At 41.2% G+C, this 15414-nt stretch overlaps 1 protein-coding gene across 1 annotated transcript; it reads left to right on the top strand.

The window, feature by feature from the left end:
• The first annotated feature begins 1678 nt into the window (after window positions 1-1678).
• On the top strand, window positions 1679-13983 carry LOC115176028 (lysosomal thioesterase PPT2-A). The gene is made up of 8 exons (XM_029735757.1): window positions 1679-2196; window positions 10148-10301; window positions 11168-11263; window positions 11399-11506; window positions 11643-11726; window positions 11966-12050; window positions 12670-12724; window positions 12837-13983. Exons 1-8 carry the CDS (start codon window positions 2020-2022, stop codon window positions 12978-12980), a joined length of 903 nt encoding a protein of 300 aa, XP_029591617.1. The 5' UTR covers window positions 1679-2019; the 3' UTR covers window positions 12981-13983.
• Window positions 13984-15414: the final 1431 nt, after the last annotated feature.

Genomic DNA, 15414 nt, shown 5'->3' with positions numbered 1-15414 from the left:
TTCTTCAAAGTAGCCTCCCTTTGCCTTAATGACAGCTTTCCACACGCTTGGCATTCTCTCAACCAGGAGGAATGCTTTTCCAACAGTCTTGAAGGAGTTCCCACATATGCTGAGCACTTGTTGGGTGCTTTTCCTTCACTTTGCGGTCCAACTCATCCCAAACCATCTCAATTGGGTTGAGGTCAGGTGATTGTGGAGGCCAAGTCATCTGAATCAACACTCCCTCACTCTCCTTCTTGGGCAAATAGCCCTTACACAGCCTGGAGGTGTGTTGGGTCATTGTCCTGTTTTTAAAAAAATGATAGTCCCACTAAGCACAAACCAGATGGGATGGCATATTGCTGCAGAATGCTGTGGTAGCCATGCTGGTTAAGTGTGCCTTGAATTGTAAATAAATCCCCAACAGTGTCAGCAGCAAAGCACCCCCACAATATCACCTCTCCTCCATGCTTCACGGCAAGAACCACACATGCGGAGATCATCCGTTCACCTGCTCTGCGTCTCACAAAGACACGGCAGTTGGAACCAAAAATATCAAATTTGGACTCATCAGACCAAAGGACAGATTTCCACCGGTCTACTGTCCATTGCTCGTGTTTCTTGGCCCAAGCAAGTCTTTTCTTATTGGAGTCCTTTTGTAGTGGTTTCCACTGGTGTAAAGTACTTAAGTAAAAATACTTTTAAGTGCTACTTAAGTCGTTTTTTGGGGTATCTGTACTTCACTATTTATGTTTTTGACTACTTTTACTCCACTACATTCCTAAAGAAAATAATGTATTTTTTACTCCTTACATTTTCCCTGACACCCAAAAGTACTCATTACATTTGGAATGCTTAGCAGGACAGGACAATTGTCTAATTCACGAACTTATCAAGAGAACATCCCTGGTCATCCCTACTGCCTCTGATCTGGCAGACTCACTAAACACAAATGCTTCGTTTGTAAATTATGTCTGAGTGTTGAACTGTGACCCTGACTATCCGTAAATTAAAAAAACAAGAAAATTGTGTCGTCTGGTTTGCTTAATATAAGACATTTTAAATGATTTATACTTTTACTTTTGAATCTTAAGTACATTTAAAACCAAATACTTTTAGACTTTTACTCAAGTAGTATTTTACTGGGTGACTTTTACTTTTACTTGAGTCCTTTTCTTTTAAGGTATCTATACTTTTACTCAAGTATGAAAATTGGGTACTATTTCCACCACTGGTGGTTTCTTTGCAGCAATTCGACCAGGAAATAGTAAAAATAAAGAAAACCCCTTGAATAAGTAGATCTGTCCAAACTTTTGACTTGTACTGTAAATGATAATTATTACCCCACTACAGTAAAGCCCATTTTAAATGTAAATACTGTGTGAAGATGTTATTTTGTGGGTGAGCAAAATAGTAACTGAGCGACACATTCAATATTTGTATTTTGGTATGATGACCAGGCTACATTCGGGAACAAATTAGCAGATCTTGACTTGAATTATCATTTGAGTATGTACTGTCAGTGAGCTACAAACTTGTTTACAATAAATGTACTATATGTTGCCGTCCTAACTGTGTTATTTTGGGAAAAGGTGCATGCGGCATTTTTCTGTCTAGGATAGTTGGGGCCACGGTTGGGGCAAGCGGCTCCTTTGAGAAGCTATCGAAACCGGAAATGACTTAATTCGCGGTGTCGGGTTTTGATCAAGAACCGGAACAAACAAACCCCCAAGCAAATATTAAGTGGCGTTGTGTCTAAACACCTGTTATATGCAGAGGGTACATGCAGAAATTTCGCAAGGGTGTTCATTTCATTTTAAACACGATTTATGAAAGGGAACGAGAGTAAAGAGTAGCACATGAGATGGCAATTGTATGTAGGACCTATTTATTAGCAAAATTGTCTAAAGAAACAGGAATTCCCCTAAACCAAGCAAGAAGATTTTAACCCGTATACGGTGTTGGGCAGATTGTGTATAGTGTACGATATTTTAGTATTCGTTGTTTTTTAACGCGATTTAATGTTTTGTTAGAATAACTATGAAAGGGCCCTCTGCCGTCTCTAGTCGGAGGAAGAGCGGGGTGACAAGGCTGTTGTGGACACTGTTTGGTGCCTGCTTTGTTGCTACAGTCATCGGGTACAAACCAGTGGTCATAGTCCATGGTTTGTTCGACAGCTCCGGGGTATTTGTGGAGTTCCTTCGCTTCATCAATCAGGTGAGTGCATGAACATATACCAACACAGGCTACAAATATAAGTCAAGAAAGATTGGATACGGGTGTTAACCCCTGTTAGGCTATGTAACAACGGAACAGATATGGCAGGCTGGATTATGTAGACTGTAACATGTCTAAGACCCATATCAGTATCTTAAACTATAACTTGTTTGTATTAGGGTTTCCATTGTGCTGCTGTAACCTGGGCCCGTGCTTAAGTTTACTCATCAAACATGGCTGTGGTCTGCTTGAATAGCACGAAAGCATGTTTTTTTTATAGTAATTTCGGTCGCTTCAATGTTTCCAATCTCGCTAGGACTGTTACATAAGTGTCACATTGTTCCTCTATGAAGGCGATGTTCTAATGAAATCAACGTTTGTCGCCGGTCATATCAGCTGAGCTCTTCATGAATACTACTGAAATAGGCTGTTGATTGTTGCCAGATTCTTGACATAATGTTGCCTTTGTTACCCTTTGCCTGGGTGTATGCACAAGAAAACAATCATAAGGAACATAGCCGTGAGCAACAATAAACGGGGTTCACAGGATAACAGAAAGGACCAGATTAGCTGGATAAAGCAAGTACTATCCTGTAGGAACTATCTTTATGTGCAATCAGTGAAAGCATTACCATGTTTCTCTCAATACCACAAGAATGACGAAATGTAAGTTTAGTCTAGTGCTGTTTGAATGCAGCAGGTAATAATTGTTTATTAGTTTTTTATTTAACCTTTATTTGGCTAGGCAAGTCAGTTAAGAACACATCCTTATTTACAATGATGGCCTGACAAATTGCAAAATGCCTCCTGCTGGGGCTGGGATTAAAGATTAAAATATATTTTTTTTATATTAGGACAAAACACACATCACGGCAAGAGAGAAAACACTACATAAAGAGAGACCTAAGACGACAACACGCATGACAAGACAACATGGTAGCAGCACAAAACATGGTACAAACATTATTGGGCACAGACAACAGCACAAAGGGCAAGGAGGTAGAGACAACAATACATCATGCAAAGCAGCCACAACTGTCAGTAAGAGTGTCCATGATTTGAGTGTTTGAATGACGAGATTGAGATAAAACTGTCCAGTTTGAGTGTTTGTTGCAGCTCGTTCCAGTCGCTAGCTGCAGCGAACTGAAAAGACAAGCGACCCTGGGATGTGTGTGTGCTTTGGGGACCTTTAATAGATTGTGACTGGCAGAACGGGTGTTGTATGTGGAGGATGAGGGCAGCAGTAGATATCTCAGATAGGGGGAGAGTAAGGCCTAAGAGGGTTTTATAAATAAGCAACAACCAGTGGGTCTTGCGAAGGGTATACAGAGATGACCAGTTTACAGAGGAGTATAGAGTGCACTGATGTGTCCTATAAGGAGCATTGGTGGCAAATCTGATGGCCGAATGGTAAAGAACATCTAGCCGCTTGAGAGCATCCTTACCTGCCGATCTATAAATTACGTCTCCGTAATCTAGCATGGGTAGGATGGTCATCTGAATCAGGGTTAGTTTGGCAGCTGGGGTGAAAGAGGAGCGATTACGATAGAGGAAACCAAGTCTATATTTAACTTTAGCCTGCAGCTTTGATATGTGCTGAGAGAAGGACAGTGTACCGTCTAGCCATACTCCCAAGTACTTGTAATCACACCTGTGGGGAGAGGGGCATTCTTCTTACCAAACTACATTACCTTTGTTTTGGAGGTGTTCAGAACAAAGTTACAGGTAGAGAAAGCTTGTTGGACACAAAGAAAGCTTTGTTGTAGAGCATTTAACACAAAATTCGGGGAGGGGCCAGCTGAGTATAAGACTATCATCTGCATATAAATGGATGAGAGAGCTTCCTACTGCCTGAGCTATTTTGTTGATGTAAATTGAGAAGAGCGTGGGGCCTAGGATTGCGCCTTGGGGTACTCCCTTGGTGACAGGCAGTGGCTGAGACAGCAGATTTTCTGACTTTATACACTGCACTCTTTGAGAGAGGTAGTTAGCAAACCAGGCTAAAGACCCCTCCGAGACACCAATACTCCTTAGCCGGCCCACACGAATGGAATGGTCTACCGTATCAAAAGCGTTGGCCAAGTCAATAAAAATAGCAGCACAACATTTCTTAGAATCAAGGGCAATGGTGACATCATTGAGGACCTTTAAGGTTGCAGTGACGCATCCATAACCTGAGCGGAAACCAGATTGCATATCCCTATGGGGCTAGTTGGTCACAATGTACATGGGACAGCATGTTACCATTCCAATAGCTCCATATTTCAATCAAACCAACTATAAATTGTAGAAATGAATTTACAAATATTGAAAGCATTTAATGAGAATCTTGAAGGTGTGCAATATGAAAATATTGTGTAATTTATTGCCGGTCCCTAACTAGCCCCGGTCACACACCAGCTGGCTGAAGCTAATTGGCAAAATATTTTGTCTAGCTCTTCCCACTTATGAACACACATGACTCCCACATCAAACCACACACCAAAACCAATTTGTTTTAATTCAGTCCCGGGTGCTTTTATTAAACCCATAACTAGCCAGCTAATATTGTTGCACTCGCTAAGTCTAGGGGTCTTAGGCCTAGGTAATTGGTCTGTAACCTGAATGAATGTTTACCTTAAAGGAATACTTTGGGATTTTGGCAATGAGGCCCTTTATCTACTTCCCCAGAGTCAGATGAATTTGTGGATACCATTTTTCAATGTCTGTGTCCAGTATTAAGTTAGCGGTAGTTTTTCATGCCAATGCTAACTAGTGTTAGCGAAATAAGAGTCTATGGGTATCTGCTAGCGTGCTTCGTCTTGACCTCTTGGTCAATCAGATGTTGAAATGGTGACAATACATATGTACAAAAAAAACATACTACAAAAAGACAATGCCCAAACTAAAGACTCAAAAACAAACAGACTGCCTCATGCCACCAAACAAAACCCGCAGCCTAGCGGCTTGCAAGCTGGTACACAATCACCTTAATTGGCAGCACTTGATTTATTAACCAGGCTCAACATCTGGACAAGGTTTCTACTTCCCCCTGGGGGAATGGAATTCGGTAGTGTAACCTGGAGTCCTAACACTACCCCCCCGCCCCCCAATATCATAAGACCTCCCCCAACAAGAAAATAAAATAAAAAAATTCAGTCGCCAATATCTATTTTCTTAACTTTTATACTTTATATTTATTTTCCATAAAACTTCCTTAACTAAAGAGACCAATAAGTACAGTATAAACACTAGAGCTGCAGTTACACAATCTGACTACAGAAACCCTAAACTCTGAGAAAGCCATTTTCAAAACCAGAAACCAGTAAAAAAAAAAACTAAATCATAACATTAATTGCTCTGCACGCAGTTTGATTTTTTTTTTCCTTCCAAAAGTTGCCCCGCAAAACCCAGAAAGCGTCTTCCAGCGGATCCTCACAAAGCTCACAATATGACTGGGAAGTATCCCCTCCCTCTCATAGCTGAGAAACATCAGCTAAATCAACACCTGACAGCAACACACCCTCAAGGTTAGCCAGTAGCTCTTTGAGATACATTGGCATCGAACATGTTAAGACTCCTAGGAGGGGCAGAGATACTGATAATCTATTATTGAGAAGAGAATTTTATTGGATTCTCTATTTTGTGCACCATGTCTCCTAGAGGTCTGAACCAAGAGTTTGATATCAGACCATTTCTTACCTGAATATGTTACTTTGATTGGTCTTTGCTTCCAGGTTTCTCACTTGGTCATTTTGTAAATATCTATAATTTTTTGGAACCATTGCATGTACCCATCATTATTATTATTATTGTTATTAGAGATTTACAAATGTTTTTTGCACCCATGCTGCGTCATGTCCGAAATGGTCATGTGAGGTGAAATGTGTATATTTTGGGATGTGAACAATGTGTGTTTGGCCCGACGAAGATCCATTTCTGATCCAACCGTTGTCAGTAAAGCGGTGAATTGGGAGCTTTAACAGTGTGCGGGCCTTCTTGTTCTATACCACCCTGCTGAGGAACCACAACCACCTCTACTGTGGCAAAGAACATGTCCGCTAAAGTAACAAAAGACTCAGACAAACTCTGACTTCAACAGATCACTTAGGGGAACCAACTCATTTCTCAGTCCACAAAATAGAACCTAGTGGCACAGTGTCACTCAACCCAACAAAGAACATCTCCCCATAATTGACACCTGAATCAACCTCATCCTGCAGAAGGCACATCACATACAGTGCCTTCAGAATGTATTCATACCCCTTGAATTATTCCACATTTTGTTACAGCCTAAACAAATGAAAAAATTGCTTTTGGGGGGGGGATTTTTAAAGAGCGATTGCCTCTATAAAGCAACTTCTCGTTTTAAAAATGGCCTATGTGGCATGGATATGAGTCAAAGATTTATTCTAGTGTCAAAATGTATTATAAAGTGTAGATAGGATAATTTGTAATAAAGTCAGTCTCGTCCAGAACAGATTTTCAAGATTATAGTAAAAAATGGAATGGAATGGAGGGTACATAGCATTTTTCCATGGGTTGGGTTTATTTGAATCCTGCTGGCAGCATCCAAGTAATCATCAATTAGGAGTGCAGCTGAAAGCGACCCGATCATAATGCCCAAGGTCAATTTGGTTTAACATTCGATATCCCTATGGGATTAGTTAGGGACTGTCAGAAAATATCACAATATATCAAAAAAATCAAATCAAATGTATTTATATAGCCCTTCGTACATTAGCTGAAATCTCAAAGTGCTGTACAGAAACCCAGCCTAAAACCCCAAACAGCAAGCAATGCATGTGAAAGAAGCATGGTGGCTAGGAAAAACTCCCTAGAAAGGCAAAAAACCTAGGAAGAAACCTAGAGAGGAACCAGGCTATGAGGGGTGGCCAGTCCTCTTCTGGCTGTGCCGGGTGGATATTATAACAGAACATGGTCAAGATGTTAAAATGTTCATAAATGACCAGCATGGTCAAATAATAATAATCATAGTAGTTGTCGAGGGTGCAACAAGCACGTCCGGTGAACAGGTCAGGGTTCCATAGCCGCAGGCAGAACAGTTGAAACTGGAGCAGCAGCATGGCCAGGTGGACTGGGGACAGCAAGGAGTCATCATGCCAGGTAGTCCTGAGGCATGGTCCTAGGGCTCAGGTCCTCCGAGAGAGAGAAAGAAAGAAAGAGAGAGAGAATTAGAGAGAGCATATATAAATTCACACAGGACACCGGATAAGACAAGAGAAATACTCCAGATGTAACAGACTGACCCTAGCCCCCCGACACATAAACTACTGCAGCATAAATACTGGAGGCTGAGACAGGAGGGATCAGAAGACACTGTGGCCCCATCCGATGATACCCCCGGAAAGGGCCAAACAGGCAGGATATAACCCCACCCACTTTGCCAAAGCACAGCCCCCACACCACTAGAGGGATGTCTACAACCACCAACTTAGCGTCCTAAGACAAGGCCGAGTGTGTGTGTGTATGTATATGTGTATATGTATATATATATATATATATATATATATGACCATCGATCACCACATTCTTTTGGAGAAATTGGAAACCCAAATTGGTCTACATGGACAAGTTCTGGCCTGGTTTAGATATTATCTGTCGGAAAGATATCAGTTTGTCTCTCTGAATGGTTTGTCCTCTGACAAATCAATTGTAAATTTCGGTGTTCCTCAAGGTTCCGTTTTAGGACCACTATTGTTTTCACTATATATTTTACCTCTTGGGGATGTCATTCGAAAAACAATGTTAAATTTCACTGCTATGCGGACGACACACAGCTGTACATTTCAATGAAACATGGTGAAGCCCCAAAATTTCCCTCGCTAGAAGCCTGTGTTTCAGACATAAGGAAGTGGATGGCTGCAAACTTTCTACTTTTAAACTCGGACAAAACAGAGATGCTTGTTCTAGGTCCCAAGAAACAAAGATCTTCTGTTGAATCTGACAATTAATCTGGATGGTTGTACAGTCGTCTCAAATAAAACTGTGAAGGACCTCGGCGTTACTCTGGACCCTGATCTCTCTTTTGAAGAACATATCAAGACTGTTTCAAGGACAGCTTTTTTCCATCTACGTAACATTGCAAAAATCAGAAACTTTCTGTCCAAAAATGACGCAGAAAAATTAATCCATGCGTTTGTTACTTCTAGGCTGGACTACTGCAATGCTCTACTTCTCTGTACCTGGGACAATATGTTTAAAGGCTAAAAATGTTAATGGCTTAAACCTCAAACCAACTTTTTAAATTGTAGAAATTCATATGCAAATATTCAAAGCAGTTAATGAGACAACTAAAAGATGGGCAACATGAAAATGTCAATTTAAAAAAAATGGTGTAATTTATTGACAGTCCCTAACTATCCCCAGCACTAGGCAGAGGTGGGTACTGAAAATCTGTAGTCAAGTAAGTAGCCATCTTAAGAAACTACTCAAGTAAGAGTAAAATAGTATCTGGTCAGGAAACTACTTAAGTACTAGTTACAAATAAGTTTGGTCTTTTTTTTTGTACACCTTATGGCACCTCATCAACTAGATTCAGCCGCGGGCCTATTTTTTTCCCCCCTTGAGCATATGTTCAGGGGGCCGGAACAAAATGGGCGCGTTTGACATTGCTGCCGACTTTAAAGGCGAGACTGACTAATCTACAAATCATCTTCCAAAGTAAATAACTACTCAATATTATTTGTAGATCACCATCGGTCACAATTTACCTATGATACATCATGATTTTGATGCACTTGAACACGGCCAATTAAAAATATGTAGACTTCAAATGAACTGCAAGAAGCCCAAACGGATATAATATTTGACAAAAACATAATTTCTAATTTCGTATACATTTGTATACGATCACATATCTCTCTTATGGGTGGGAATACCTTGGAACAGATTTCCAAAATGTAAATTATGAAGAGCTGATTTGCTGGTGTTTTTAGTCTTATATCCAACAATTCATTCAATTCAGAAAAGTTGGAGTGACAAATAAAATCACCCGTGGGAAAATTCATCCTACAGGCCGCCAGTTGGTGAACCCTGCCTTATGGTAAATTGTGACATCAAACAAAAATAACTTGATTGGACATTTTATTATTTAAGCCTGCCAGCAGCACCATCATGCAGATGTCCTCCAGCACAGGTAGTCTCCAATGAAGACTGACATCAAACAAAGTCCGTAGGCTGTACAGTTTCAATTATGGTCTTATTCAGCGTTGACAAGCTGTAATATGCAGAAAACGCTCTGCATTTCCTGGTTGCTAAAATTCTAATAGTTTGCCTAATTTCAGTTTGTGACAAAACAAACATGTGTAGAGAATCATTGTCCACAGCAGTTTAGATGGTACTGTCTTTTCCATAAATTTGTATTTTCAGCTGTTTAAAGCTGGTGTACAAAACTGAAAGTAAAAGACAAATTAAACTAAAGAACGGGAAGCATAGAAACAGCGCACATAGAACATAGACTTGCTTTCAATTAGAATTACATATCTATAACTGAATTTGGTCAGGTCGCCCAAAAAGTTACACACTTTAAGTCTACCTACCTATGGTTTGATTTTAAAAAAACTTGCAGGACATTACATATCATATGAGAACCGTTTGAAGAACCCATTTTGGATTCCATATAGAACCCTTTCCACACAGGGTTCTACCTAGAACCAAAAAGGGTTCTACCTGGAACCTAGTGCACAAAAAACGGAACACTTTTGGCTTGTGAGCACCACTTTCAAAACTACTGGCTGATTTTAAGTTTTAGCATAAGAAATGCTGATATCAGTTGAGACATTTTACATCATGTATTGACTAATTTGTCACCTTCTCAGACAATCCTAGCTTTATAGCATTCCAAATAAACCTATCTTCGTTATAGTCATTGATCCTATTAAAATTAGGATTCGTATTCTAATTCTATGCTTATAGTGCTCTAATCTGTCCCATCCTCTTCTTCTGACAGTCTCACCCAGGAACCAATGTGTCAGTCATCGACCTGTTTGACCGCAGCTCCAGCTTACAGCCACTATGGAAACAAGTGGAGGGCTTCAAGGAAGCCATCTATCCCATCATGCAAAACGCTGCAGATGGGGTCCACTTCATCTGCTACTCTCAAGGTGTGTGTGTGCGACTTTGTTATGCGGAATCTTTTTTTAATACAGCTTTATATTCAATCAATCAAATGTATTTATAAAGCCCTTCTTACATCAAGCTGATGTCACAAAGTGCTGGACAGAAACCCAGCCTAAACCCCCAAACAGCAAGCAATGCAGGTGTAGAAGGACGGTGGCTAGGAAAAACTCCCTAGAAAGGCCAGAACCTAGGAAGAAACCTAGAGAGGAACCAGGCTATGAGGGGTGGCCGGTCCTCTTCTGGCTGTGCCGGGTGGAGATTATAACAGAACAGGGCCAAGATGTTCAAATGTTCATAGATGATCAGCAGGGTCAAATAATAATAATCACAGTGGTTGTTGAGGGTGCAACAGGTCAGCACCTCAGGAGTAAATGTCAGTTGGCTTTTCATAACCGATCATTCAGAGTATCTCTACCACTCCTGCTGTCTCTAGATAGTTGAAAACAGCAGGTCTGGGACAGGTAGCATGTCCGGTGAACAGGTCAGGGTTCCATATTTGCAGGCAGAACAGTTGAAACTGGAGCAGCAGCACGGCCAGGTGGACTGGGGACAGCAAGGAGTCATCAGGCCAGGTAGTCCTGAGGCATGGTCCTAGGGCTCAGGTCCTCCTCCGAGAGAATTAGAGAGAGCATACTTAAATTCACACAGGACACCGGATAAGACAGGAGAAATACTCCAGATATAAGACTGACCCTAGCCCCCTGACACAAACTACTGCAGCATAAATACTGAAGGCACTGTGGCCCCATCCGATGATACCCCCGGACAGGGCCAAACAGGCAGGATATAACCCCACCCACTTTGCCAAAGCACAGCCTCCACACCACTATTCACCCTTGTTCTGTTACAGGTGGACTGATTTGCAGAGGGATCCTGTCCACTCTCCCTAATCACAATGTCCACTCCTTCATCTCTTTGTCCTCGCCTCAGGCTGGACAGTATGGAGGTGTGAGTTCGTTATAAACCATCAACTTGATCTTTGTGCTCAACAGCCAGCGTGATTGTTTGAAACATGATACATTGAAGTTTTGTGCGAATATGTGCTGAGGCCTGAATTAAACTAACTTGTGTTTCTGTTCAGACACAGACTACCTAAAGTACCTCTTCCCCCAGTTCATGAAGTCCAACCTGTTTCATTTCTGCTACACTGGAGTGGGCCAGAGGATATCCATCTGCAACTACTGGAAAGGTGAGTGTGTTTAGGACAAAATGTACTTTCACTCAACCTTGCCTCGTAGGGCTCCCAAGGAATCACTGTGGATATATTGAGGATCTTTGGTCGTAGTGAAAAGTTGTTTGACTAAACTGTTTGTTCTCTCTTGCAGACCCCCATCACACGGACATGTACGTGAACGGCAGTGATTATCTGGCTTTATTGAACAGTGAGAGGCCAAATCCCAATTCGACAGGTCCGCAACACTGCTAATGCGACTCTTGTCGGTCCACTTTGTTCTGGGTTTTATATTCATCCACGATTTCAGAGAAGTGTCAGTCTACTCTATTGCTGCTGAGTCAACATTGTCATTGGTTGTATTACTCTGCATTTCATAGGAACCTTTTGGTCGTTGTGCAGTATTGTTATGTGCATCTTGTTATCATGTCAGTAATTATATTATATAGTTAGAGTATCATATCCTTTCTCATTCAGTGTGGAAGAAGAACTTCCTACGTATCAAGAAGCTGGTCTTAATTGGGGGTCCAGACGATGGAGTCATCACACCCTGGCAGTCCAGGTGACTAGTTCATCCTTCCTCTTTCCTAGAGTATACAAAACATTCAAAACACCTGCTCTTTCCATGACATGGGCTGACCAGGTGAAGGCTATGATCCCTTATTGATGTCACTTGTTAAGTCCACTTCAATCAGTGTAGATGAAGAGACGGGTTAAAGAAGGTTTTTTTTAAGCTTTGAGACATGGATTGTGTGTGTGCCATTCAGAGGGTGAATGGGCAAGACAAAAGATTTGTGTCTTTGAACGGGGTATGGTAGTAGGTGCTGCTGGGTTTTTCACGCTCAACAGTTTCCAGTGTGTATCAAGAATGGCCCACCACCCAAAGGACATCCAGCAAACTTCACACAACTGTGGGAAGCATTGGAGTCAACATGGTCCAGCATCCCTGTGGAACGCTTTCGACCCCTTGTGTGTTAGGTGTTCCTAATGTTTGGTATACCCTGTATATTGTTTCCATTCTATCTGCTTGATAAGGTATTTCTGATCTTAAATCGGCTCTAAGAAAAATATTCTCTCTCCACTTTAATGTATGAGGCATTGTGTTCCAAGAGAGATGTCTCTTCATTCAATATCATCCACTCACTGGTTCACATCTTTTTTTTTTCTTTTTTACTCTTTAGTCAGTTTGGATTTTACAATGACAACGAGACTGTCGTTGAGATAAAGGACCAGGATGTAAGTATTATTTTAGACCATGGTTTTGCATAATTATGACAAGATTCCACCTTGATGCTAGATATGTTATCTTTTTATAATGATTCCTTACATTTGTCTCCTCCTTTCCTAGCTATATTTGAGAGATGTGTTTGGCCTGAAGACCCTAAACGCTCGTGGGGACCTGTTCCTGTGCTCAATGTCTGGAGTAGAGCACGTCAAGTGGCACTCCAACGACACGGTGTTCAACACCTGCATTGAGAAGTGGCTCGTTTAGCGCTGACTACTCCACCAAACAGCATTACAAGAACACTCATATTTCATACAATCTTTACAGTGAAACACACACACACAGTTTTACCGCTGCAGTCTGATTTACACAGTGGAAATATGAGTTTAACTCTGTCTGCACTACATTGTGAACTACTCCTTATGCTCTTACGTTTGTGAGAATGATTCAAAACACACCGTCATCATTACACTTCAAACCCACATGTACATACTGTTACATGTGTATCCATGTGTGTTTTACCTACGCATACCTAAGAAAGTACCACACAACAGTGCCTGACTGAGTGACGTCCTGTTCATTTTCAGACCCACTGCCCAGTTCATCTCTTTACTAGTGACTTTTACCGTTGGTTTTAGCTGGTAACAAATGTCTTTGTCTTTTTAACCTATAAAAGTAAGCCCTTATGGTGGTCGTTGCTGTTGCTAAGCTACCCGGCAGACCGCTGCAGTATAGAAATCATGCCTTACGTTTTTAGAATGTTAGCCATGTGTCTCAGTGTTCCATTTTATATGTCTCCAAACCGAAGTGTTATGACACACTGCCTACAGTGATGGTGCTAAAAAGGTGAAGTGGAAGAGATACTGGAGACAAGAAATTATTCGAAAGGAAAGAGGGTTTAGGAATGGATGGAAAGGGAGAAGAGTAAAGAGTGTTGTTTACCTGTCTTGAACATAATGTATGTGACATACCTGTACCTCTCGTTGCATTTAGATATCTCAGGTTTGATCAGAAGCCTATGTCTGTTTTTGTCAAAGGGAATGGTTTATTTTTAACTCAACTGTTTGTTATACTGTTATGGGTGTTTTCTTAAGATGGTATGAAAAAGGGAATTGCCTGTGGGACTATAGTGAAAGTACTCTAAGTTACATAGTGAAGTAAGATAGAAAGCATTGCACAAAGATTAAAAATGTAACTAGAAATGAGACTGTCAGGTATGAGGGATTGTTATTGCTTGTAAAATATTTGTAAAGTTGTTGACATTGCAGTATTATGTGTGTCTTCTTGGTTTATGTTCTGCTTCTAAGGGAATATATATTTTGCTCCACTCATACAGGAGTAAAGGTTTAGTGCACTAATTTGGTGGGGGGGGGGGGGGATACATCCCATGCCTATGGATGAAAATGAAAGATTTTTTTTCAATATCTTTATTCAAAATTACTTTTTAAATACATTGAACAAAAATATAAACGCAACAATTTTACTGAGTTCCAGTTCATATAAGGAAATCAGTCAATTGAAAGAAATTCACTAGGCCCTAATCTATGGTTTTCACATGACTGGGAATACAGATATACATTTAGGACTCCCGAGTGGCACAGCGGTCTAAACCACTGCATCTCAGCGCAAGAGGCTACAGTCCGTGGTTCGAGTCCAGGCTGTATCACATCTGGCCGTGATTGGGAGTCCCATAGGGTGGTGCACAATTGGCCTTGCGTCGGCTGAGGTAGGCCGTCATTGTAAATAAGAATTTGTTCTTAACTGACTTGCCTAGTTAAATAAAGGTTCAATGTAATATATATATAAATCTGTTGGTCACAGATACCATAAAACAATTTTGAAAAGTAGGGGCGTGGATCAGAAAACAAGTCAGTATCTGGTGTGACGGGAAGTTTCGAATGTAACTATGATTCTACGAATACCTGGAAGACGGTCAGTACGGTTGAAAGTATGGATTATGTCCCTTGTGCTCCGCACAGGTCGAGTAATTAATATCAAAGTTACACCGGTGACGTGACAGCTTGGCAGGATGTGCTCGCGGTTTATATAAAACCGTATGTTGGTCCACGCAATGTCTCAGAGAATCTTCTCGCCCAAAGGATTCAGGGTGATAGGAAAGTACAGACGGTCTTCTAGGTATTTGTAGAACCATAGTTACATTCGTAACTTCCGTTCTACTTCAGACCGTCAGTACAGTTGAAAGTATGGATGACTCATTCCAATAAGGTCACGAGGAATAGCGCTACTAACCTCTGGTTAATGCACAAATGCCACTGGAAGAATGGCAGAGCCCATGGTGTGGCAGGATGCAACGTTGACCTTGTAAAATATTGAGAATGTGCAGGGTGATGACCATGTGGCAATTCCAGTCCTGGGGGGCCTGATTGGTGTCACAGTTTTGCCCCAGCTAACACCTGACTCCAATAATCAACTAATCATGATCTTCAGTTTAGAATGTAGTTTGATTAATCAGCTGTGTTTGCTAGGGATGGAGAAAAAGTGTCTCAGTGCAGTCCAGAATGAGGCACCACTTCTGGCCGAGTGACATATCACACCTTCTGGGACAGTGAGCCCTACTCCCTTGTAGGCCTGAGTGAGGACGTCCACAACCCAGTGTAAAAGCCTCTGCTTGGACAATGCAAGGCCTTTTGACATGTCTGGTGAGTATGCCTGGGACATTTTCAGCTTCCAGGAATTGTAT

This window comes from Salmo trutta, chromosome 36 (genome assembly GCF_901001165.1).
Source record: "Salmo trutta chromosome 36, fSalTru1.1, whole genome shotgun sequence".
NCBI classification, from domain to species: Eukaryota; Metazoa; Chordata; class Actinopteri; order Salmoniformes; family Salmonidae; genus Salmo; species Salmo trutta.
This window is presented reverse-complemented; position numbering and strand designations above follow the sequence as displayed.